Source organism: Pteropus vampyrus, unplaced genomic scaffold, assembly GCF_000151845.1.
Source record: "Pteropus vampyrus isolate Shadow unplaced genomic scaffold, Pvam_2.0 Scaffold676, whole genome shotgun sequence".
In the NCBI taxonomy this organism is placed as follows: domain Eukaryota; kingdom Metazoa; phylum Chordata; class Mammalia; order Chiroptera; family Pteropodidae; genus Pteropus; species Pteropus vampyrus.
The window spans coordinates 48,937-58,504 of NW_011889457.1; the positions used below are offsets into that span (position 1 = coordinate 48,937).

General features: G+C 60.1%; 1 protein-coding gene across 1 annotated transcript in view; it reads left to right on the forward strand.

Annotated features, from left to right (window-relative positions):
* The window catches only part of TJP1 (tight junction protein 1), a 51,406-nt gene extending 41,844 nt beyond the window's left edge, over positions 1 to 9,562 (forward strand). Inside the window, exons 20-25 of the mRNA XM_023526025.1 lie at positions 645 to 762; positions 1,439 to 1,670; positions 3,695 to 4,172; positions 5,293 to 5,510; positions 6,478 to 6,582; positions 8,929 to 9,562. Of these exons, the coding sequence (XP_023381793.1) occupies positions 645 to 762; positions 1,439 to 1,670; positions 3,695 to 4,172; positions 5,293 to 5,510; positions 6,478 to 6,582; positions 8,929 to 9,023 (1,246 nt within the window). The 3' untranslated portion in view covers positions 9,024 to 9,562. The remainder of the gene's footprint in view (positions 1 to 644; positions 763 to 1,438; positions 1,671 to 3,694; positions 4,173 to 5,292; positions 5,511 to 6,477; positions 6,583 to 8,928) is intronic.
* Positions 9,563 to 9,568: the final 6 nt, after the last annotated feature.

The following is a 9,568-nucleotide window of genomic DNA, read 5'->3' on the forward strand; positions in this document are numbered from 1 at the left end:
TCCCGAGGGGTGCGTTTTCCACGCGCAGGCTCAGCCCCGCCCGCCGGGGTCAGCGCGGCGGTGGCGCGGTGCACGTCGCCGCGCTCCCTGCTGGGCCTGACGCGGGTTCTTCTGCCTGCTGCTTTTCGTGGACTGTTCCCTTCACCCTCGGGACTGCTGCTGCTCCCTGTCCTGCCGCTTCGTCTGCTTCCTGCCTGGGCTCCCCTCGAACAGCACAGCGGAGGGGCAGCGGGGTGCGGGGAAGGCTCGGACGTGTGCTGCTCGCTCCCGCCCCAGTGAGAGGGTGAGCGGGAGCGCGCCTGACCAGGGTACGTCCAGGGTTACCTTCCCGCACGTTCCCCAGGCCCGACGAGGGTCCGCGATGTGTTTTTTATGGATCCAGTTGTTTTGAAATAGCGGATGCGTCTTTTGGGGTCGATGTTTTAAAATGACATTTGAGTTGCGTTTGCTGCAAATTTCTTGGTTAGATTGACCGTTTTCTTTCGTTTCTCTATTGCGCTTGCTTTGCCATCACCTAGATGTCTTGGCTCTTACACTAGCTATGACTTCTTGAAAAGGAACGTCAAGTGGTAAGACCGGCGTCCGTGTCAGGCTGTCCCATAAGGTGTCCCTCGCTGTGTCACTGGCATTACGTGCACTTCCAGTCTCAATGCCAGAGAGCAAGAGAAGACCGCAGCTTTAGAGCTGACGAGAAAACTGGCCGCCTTCAGCGGAAGTCTCCCGCGACGTGCGTTCCACGTGTCCCTGTCCGCTTCCGTGCACGTAAAGCCAGTGCCGCTTTGGCGCTCTGCAAGGTTTGGATGGCAGCGTTGCAATTATGGGTGTATTTAAAAGGCTTCTTTTGTGTGGCTTTTGTGTGTGACGTGTGGACAATTGGCAACCTGAAAAAGAAGCACGCATGGCACAACTTAAATGAGCCCCGTGAAATTAAGCAATGATTCCTCTAGAGCTGGTTAAAAAAATGGATCTGGTACATCGAGGGCAAATTTGAAACTAAAAGACGTCGGTTTCTCTGTGTTCTGGAACACAGCCACGTTCATTCGTTGACACGCTGCCTGTGGCTGCTGTGAGCAGGGCGTGACAGACCGCGTGGCCCCAAAGCCGAAAACGCTTACTGTCCAGCCCTTCACCGAGAACTCTGCTCACCTGTCTCTGACATCGGTTCTCGGGCTGCTCCGAGTGTGCCAGAAGCCAAAGCTTTGTGCCACAACACAATTAAGTACTATAAGTATACCCAGAATTTCATCTGCCTTTGGTGCCACCTTCTGGATGTTTTGCTGACATTCTTAAAGTTCTTGTGCCGTCTCTACATTCTCGTGCTGATGAATGGTTGGATTTGTTTGTACATTTTGGAAGAGTAACTACCTGTAATTCTTAAGAAACTGTATAATTTCTAGATTTTTTAAAAAAAACACGAGGATACTTAGAGGAATGAATACTTGTAAATGCGAATCCATATTTTCAGGTGTTGGCGTTTTCTTCATTTTCTCACAGGGGAAAGTCTACTGAAGCCGATGCCGTGGACAGGTCGTTTGGCGAGAAGCGCTATGACCCCGTGCAGGCCACACCGCCCCCACCTCCGTTGCCCGCCCAGTACACCCAGACGCCGCAGCCCGGCTCTGCCTCTTCGCTCGCCCTCCACGCCCACGCCAGGGGGGCCCATGGCGAAGGTAGGACGCAGAAGCGGGAGGTGGCGACTCATAGTGATACTCCGAAAGGTTCTAAGCAAAATGGTTTTTTGTACGGGAAACACATACTTGAAACTCTTAGGCTAGAAACGGTGAGAACTAAGGATTTCTTTAAAAATACATCACCTGTTTTCATGACTCTGACCATTATGTTGGACAAACCTATCAGCTAAATTTTAATCTGTTTTATTAACGTAGCTCAGTTTCTAGAAGTATAGTCGTTTACCAGTCTGTCTGCATCTAAATGGTTGAATGATGGTTTTTAATAATTCTCACGTTTCTTCGTCACACACGGACACAGAAGCGCTAGTGTGACGTTTCGTGTGTCCCTCAGCACCTCGCCTTTGGCGTTTATTGTCCCTGGCAAGATCGCAGCGAGGTGGCTAACGTGCGGGTCCGCCGTTCGCTTTCAGGGCCGCGTCTCCCTGCATTTCCACCCACATTGTCCCCTTCCTCTCTCTGAGCAGGGACCGTCCTCCCCTGACCCACGCCGACCCTCTTCCCAGCCCCTGGCCCAGCTCCCCTCCCGCCTTCCCGTCTCACACGTGAGCCTCTCCCTCCCACAGGGCCTGTCACGCTGCTGTCACGTCTCTGCCTTTCATCAAGCTCCTTGAAAGGGACACCGTTCCCTCCACCTCCCGAGACCCAGTTTATTTGGCCGTTTCAAAAAAAGAGTAATAAGCTGTGTGTTTCCCCCACGAGCGCGCCACACTCACCCTCGCCCGGGCCGCTGGCGGCTGCGAGCTGGCGCCTCCGGCCGCCGCGCGTGGGGCGGAGTCCAGGCCGAGCCCCCGCAGACGGACGAGACGCACATCTGCATTTTCCACGCTGTCTCGTCCTCAGATAAAGAGCGTTTTGACTCTCGCGTTCCAGTTCTTAGGCTTTTCGTCCTTTTTCTCGCCTTTCTCACGGGCTGGGACGTCCGGTAAATGCGCAGGAGCGGTGCCGGCGCGCGTCTCTGCTGCCGCCCCGCCTCGGGGAGGAAGGTGCAGCGTCCCCCCGACGCCGTCGGCTTGGTCTCTGGTTTCCCGTAGCTGCCTGATACCGCGTTGAGGACGTTCCCTTCTGTTCCTGGTCTGAAACCATTTCGGCAGATGCTTTTTCTGCACATACTAAGATGCTCCTAAGACATTTTCCCCTCGATTCTGTTAACGTAGTAGCTTACGTGATCGTGTCCACAAGGAGTTCGGGTTTGTGATTTTCGTTTCCTGGTATGTCGTCGTCTGGTTTGTATTAGTCAGGGTGGTGCCAGTTCACAAAAGAGAGGACGCGTTCTCTTTTTTTCTTTTCTGAAAGAGTTTGCACAGCACGTGGCATTTTTTTTCCTTAATCACCTCAGAGCAGTCGGGCGGTTTTACTCCATCACCGGCAGGGCGTGGGGTCCTCGTTCCCCATCTTCGCCGACACTCGGCGTCACCGAACCGCTGAGCGACTGCGTGAGAGCTGGCATGCGTGCTCCGCGTGCGCGGGGTTTGCATTTCGCTGACGCACGGCGAGGCCGCGCGCGTCCCTGCAGGGTGGCCCGCACTCCCCTCTCGCTCCACCGCCGCCGTCCGAGCCCTCGCCTGTCTCCCTGTCGGGTCCCGTCCAGGGCGTGGGTGTCCCGTGAGGCTTTGGATCCTAATTCTTCATCAATCATACATGTCGTCAGTAGCTTCTCCCAGGCTGTGGCTTTTTTTGACTTCATCATGGCGAGTGTGGTGCTGGCCTTGTGCTCGTTTTGTTTCTAACTCGGCATGGAGTTGGAGAGGGGTCTCTGACGCCGTGGAGGCCACCGGGGCAGCAGGTACGCGGATAGCAGCACACGCGTCCATGCCACCGCGGGCCCCTCAGCGCCACACACAGCCCGGGGTCCGGGAGCCACCCCCGACCGTGGCCACCCTGAACGGGGCCCTGAACGAGGCCTCAGCTGCGGCGCCAGGACGAGCTGAGACGGGACAGACGCCCCAGGGGCGCGCGGGCGTCTTTCTCGCGGCCGTAAACGCTCGCGTTTGTGTGTGTTTCAGGTAATGCACTGTCCTTGGATTTCCAGAATTCCCTGGCGTCCAAGCCAGACGCCCCTCCGCCTCCGAGCAAGCCCGCAGCTTTCAGGGCGCCGAGCCGGGACGACGCTGCGCAGGCCGCTTTCCACCCGCAGAGGAGCTTCCCGGACAGAGCGGCGGCCGGCGGGGCCGAGCAGGCGCCGAGAACGGGCGCGCCGGCCTACAGCCGCTTCACCCCGAAGCCCTACACCGCGGCCGCGCGGCCGTTCGAACGCAAGTTCGACAGCCCGAAGTTCAGTCACAGCCTTCTGCCAAGTGAACCCGTGCCCAAACCCGACGTGTCTTCCAAAGTCCCCATGTCTCCGAAAACGCTGGGGAAAGCGCACGGCTCGGCACAGCCGCTGGAGTTCGACAGTGGCGTCGAGACGTTCTCCGTCCGGGCGGAGAAGCCCAGGTACCAAGCGAACAACGTCGGCGCGGTGCCCAGAGCCGTCCCGGTGAGGTGAGGCCTCTGCCCGTCGCTGGGCCTGTGGTCTGTGTGATCACTTTGACTCACACTCTGAGCCGTGCCGTCCGAAGTCTCGCTCCCATGAACGCAGAAGGCACGACGTGGCGTCAGTCAGATGACAGTCACGTGTGCTAGGCGGATGTCGTCGTCCCCAGTGTCCCGAGAATGCACTTGAGTGACGTTGCGGTTTGCTCAGGGTCACACAGGCAGGGTGAGGGGGCCTCGGTCAGGCCCTGGCCATCCGCCCTCAGCCCGTACTCAGCCAGCCATGGCTTCCCGTAACCTCTGACTTTCCACTGGTGAGGGACGTTGGAGAGGCCCTCGAAGCACGAGCATCTGTGGTCCCCGTCCGCTGTGTGTTCAGCAGTGATGTTAAAAAGGGAAGACATAGGGACCTCCCAGGGCGTGTCAACGTCAGCGGCGCCTTTTAAGTCAGTGTGAGCGGGGCCGGGCAGGGCGGCGGGCAGAGTGGGCCCAGGTCCACCGCCCTTTCCAAGCCCCGTGCTGGCAGCACTCCCGGGGCCCGAGGCCCCGCGGGCCGCCCCCACCCCCAAGAGCCGCCACCTCCCCCGCCCAGCTGTCCCGTCTGTCACTGTGCCCGTCCCCAGGAGTGTGGCCGCCCCACCCTCCACCCTCCACAGGCTTCATTTTGTCGGCCCAGCTCCCCGCTCGCTTTTAGGCCTTGGCTCAAAATTTTGCTTCCAGAGGCCTCGATGCTTCCATAATGGAAGCAGCTGTCGAGCCAAGTCAACGCCCCATCTCCCTCCTGGGTGTCTGGGCTGTGCCCCCTCCAAAGGCCTCACTACCTCGCGGAACAGGGAAGCCTCGCCTCTAACAGCAGGGAGCGAGAAGGGGGGCGGCGTGTGCGCCCACCGTCCTGGGGGCTGCAGCGCCCACGTGCTTTCACCAGGCCGGGGCGCCCCCAGCGGTGAGGTGCACCACCGCCTCACGTCTCGGCGGAAGGAAAGGGGGTGCTGCCGACTGAACCCCGACTTGCCCTCAGGTTTCAGACACCGGGTTTGTGGACGTGCAGACTGAACTGCGGTGGTCGAGTGAACAGTGAGGTGGTGGGCGGATGCGTGGCGCGGCTCGCTCACAGCGTGTCTGTGCTCAGTCCCTCAGCTGTGGACGAGGACGCCGAGGAGGACGGGCACACCGTGGTGGCCACGGCCCGCGGCGTGTTCAGCAGCAATGGCGGGGTACTGAGCTCCATAGAGACGGGCGTCAGCATCATCATCCCCCAGGGAGCCATCCCCGACGGCGTGGAGCAGGAAATCTACTTCAAGGTCTGCCGGGACAACAGCATCCTGCCGCCCCTGGACAAGGAGAAAGGTAGCCGCCCTCGCCGCCCCGCCCGCCATCTGCCGCCCGGCACGTTCCCTCCATCGGGGGTGGCGGTGGCAGCAGCTTCCCAGACCCTCCCCATGGCAGCATCCCTTCTGGTGTGACTCTGACCATGGCAGGCCGTCACCACGGAGCGTTCCTCCACCTGTCTGCCGGGCTGTGCCCTCAGCACACCCGTCCTAGAGTCAGTCACCCTCCACCTCTAGGGAGGGGACAGGCAGCTCCCGCTCAGTCAGGCTTCTGCTCTGTGTCTGTCACTTGACGAGGCCACCAGCCTCTCAGGGCAGCTGCCGTGTGCTCTGCACCCCGGACCCAGCACTGGTGGCCACTCAGCAGGGTGAGTAGAGCCCGTCGAGGCTACTAGACCGCATGCCTGCGCGCCCCTGGCGGCGGCCGCGGTCCCCGGATCCCACGGTACAGCGCTGCGTGCCCGTCCCCCTCAGCCAGCCGAGCGCACGCTTCAGCGGGGCGCCAGCGTGCATCGTGGGGGCGAGGCCTGTAAGCCAAGTCTGTGGCAAGCACAGCGTTGGAACGCAAGTGCCAGGCACTTACTACGGCACAGCGGAGGGCGCCTGGCTGCGGGAGCCCTGGCTGCGGGAGCCCTGGCTGCGGGAGCCGCCGGCCACGCGCCGCCTCAGCACTGAACGTGGCTGTTCCGCGTTGACATGCGCCGCCCTGTAAAACATGCCAGTTTCCAAGACGGCGTGTTGGTCACGTGTGGGCCTAATTTGGGGGTATATTGGGTCACATAAATATTAAAATTTATGTTACCTGCTCTTTTTTTTTCAATTGTGGCTACTAGGAAATTTAAAACTGCAGATCGGTTTCTGGTGTGTTTTTCTTAAATCGTGGCATGTGTGGGGGACTGGTCCCATTTGGTGCTGAAGGCCATCATGGGGGGCGGGGAGAACTGGCCTGAAGGAAGACGGCCGTCTGACCGCCCCCTCCCCCACAGGCGAGACGCTGCTGAGCCCCCTGGTGATGTGCGGGCCCCACGGCCTCAAGTTCCTGAAGCCCGTGGAGCTGCGCCTGCCACACTGTGCGTCCATGACTCCTGACGGTTGGTCTTTTGCTCTAAAATCATCCGACTCCTCGTCGGGTACGCTGTCTTCACTCTGTCCTTCGGGGTCTTTGGGTGCTGTCGTTGATTGTCCCCGGGCTGAGGGGGCTCCCCGTGCTGTCCGTCAGACCTCTGCCTCCCGCCCTGTGGCCTCGCGGGCACCTCCGGTGTTCCGGAGCTGCTCTGGGGTGCGTCCGTTGCGAACGAGCAGGGAACAGTGCAGACAGACGTTTGTCTTCTGAACAGCCGTGACTGGGCCAGAGGGGACTGTTTCTTGGTGTCCAGTGACGTCATCCGTCCTGTCAAAATGTTTAAGATGCAGTGAGGGCATCGAAGCTGTCCTGCATACGTGGGACATCTTCTCACGAAGTTGGCTGATCCCTTCGTGTGGGGACTCCTCCTCAGTCCACGAAGCGGACGCACCAGGGCACCCGAGGGACGAGGCCTCCCACCGCGCCCAGGCCTGGTGTGGCTCTCAGTGCGGAACCCTAAATCGCTTCTGTCACACGCACGATTTGAAACGGCTTTTTGCTCTTAAATCATAATTTCAAAGCTTCCGTTGCATTTTCCTATTGGGTGACTGAGTCAATCACCAGAGGGGACGTTCTGTGTTTGTGCGCGGGTCACTAACTGAACCGGACAGAGAGAAAAGTCAGGGCCTGTAGTTCTGGCGCTGAGCTTGTGGGAACCCGGTGCGCACCGTGCGTTTCGGCTCAGCTCGGCGTGAACCAGCCGTGCAGCGTGAGGGGTCAGGAGCGCACACTGCGGTGCCACGCAAGGCGCATCACAGAGAAACGTGTTTCCTCGAGGTCACAAGCACCCCTCTTCTAGGAAGAGTTCATTAATTTCAACACACTAATCGTTAAAGCCGTTTTCTCAGGGCCTCCCCTGAGAAACGTTTTGTTAGCCGACTTCAAATCGACGAATTAACGTTATTAGACTTGCACTGCGAACACGTGTCCGGGAAGTCAGGCGCCCTGCCCTGACGTGATGGTGCCTGGATGGCACGCGACGCAGAGGGGACTTCTCCATTCCTCATCCGCTGCTTCATGCCACAGGAGTTATTTGTCAGGGTGAAACCCCATTTTCCCACGTGAATTCAAGTGTGTCCACGAGGACAGAGCTGCACCTTTGCGTGAGGCAGTGTGACCGCAGGATGCTTTCCTTCTCTGAGTCTCTCTGCAGAAAGTCACGTGTAGATTTCAGTAACTACTGACCTAATCCCAGAAAAAGTTAGTGTGTTAGAACCATGTAAGATCGCTGAGTTCCCACCCCGCCTTGCTGCCCGAAGAACGGGCTCTGTGCTGAGTGCACACCGGCCCTGGTGTGTCCCTCAGGTCCGGCCACTTGGGCGAAACGGCCAAACCCGTCGTCCCTCGGATACTGCTCGGGCGACGCGGGGCCTCTGCGGGCGGGATTTCTCACCACGGCGGGGAACTCTGTCATGGAGACCGTCGCGTGTGTGGCGGGACGTTCAGCAGCCTCCCTGGCCTCTGCCCAGCAGGCGCCAGTAGCGACAAGCAGGACCGTCTGTGAACGTCGTCCCTCCCTCACGGCTGAAGGCTGCTGCCGTCCAGGAAGCAGAAGTCGGCAGCTTCGAATGTCCCTTAGCCTTGGCCACAGAGACAGCCGGCCACCCCAGCCGTCCTCTCGCTCAGCACCCACCGCCAGGGCCCCAACCTCCAGCCGCAAGGCCCGGATGCCCCGGCGCTGCCTCGGGCTCAGTCACCCCGGGCGGTTCCGTGCCAGGCTCAGGCCGGGCGCGGGCCCAGTCTGCCGGAGGATGGGCGCGCGGGACGCAGGGTCTGCAGAGCCTCCAGGTTTCGTTGGCCGGTCTGTGGCTGGAGCGAGAAATGAGCCCTCGGTCAGCTTAGACGGGTTCCGCTCTCTCGAAAGCGGGAGGAGGGTGCTGTTCACTACGTGGAATTGGGCCCCGGGGACGCCCCGCACCCGTGGCCCCTGACTTTTACTCAGTTTGTAAAAGCACGAACGTGAAAATGTACTAAAAGAGAAATCTGAAACGCCTTCGAGGCCTTCGAGTCCTCCGAGTCCAGGGTCCGTCCCCGAAACGGAGCACTCTGGTGTCTTAGCCGGTGTGCAGGCTCAGACGAGTGACCTTCGTGCCAGGTGTCCCGTGTGGGGGTTCGACATTTCCATCCCCTGCGGTGCGGTCACCCCGCTAATTCCGGTGCTCGTCCAGCACTTAGAGGCCCGGCGTGGGGCGACATGCTGGAGATGTAGAAGAAACGCGTATCGAAACGCACGTGTTTATGTTTCCTTGGGGTCGCGAGGCATCGCGGCTGGCAGTTTGCCCGACTAAATGACGTGAACTTTTCTCTCTCATAGGTGACCCTAAAACCTGGCAAAACAAGTGTCTTCCTGGAGACCCAAATTACCTTGTCGGAGCAAACTGTGTTTCTGTCCTGATCGACCACTTCTAGCTCGTGCGCCGGAGGCGTGTGGCCGCGTGGCGACCTGGGTCGGGCTGCCGGCGTCTCCGCGGAGTGGCGCTCGAGTGTCAGACCTCGCTTCCGCTTGACACCGTGCCGTTTGCGTCAGGCCCTCGCTTTGACCCAGTGAAGACGCCGCAGGCGGGAAACATGCCGCACATCGCGCGTCACCCCGCGTGTGGCCTGGAGGACAGCTGGCCTTGGCCGGAGGCTCCGAGACATCTTGCTTCGTAGCGATTGCTGTGCTTTTTCGTGGTCACTGCTCGGCTTCACGTACTGGTTTCCGTGAAGACGCCAGCCGTGTGGGGTCTGTCCCTTCCAGGGGACACTGTCCACCTTCGGCGGCCCTGGCCTGGCGCGCGCACTCTCTCCCATCATGCGTGGGGCAACGGGCACTCGTTTCAAAATGCGCCTGGAGTACACGAGCCGTGTCGTGGCCCCGGCGGGCGTGTGCGGCAGAGGGTCGTGGGGGGAGGGGTCTGGTGACGACAGTTAGGGGTCGTGCGTGGAAGGACCCCAAGGCACGCGGGCCGCTT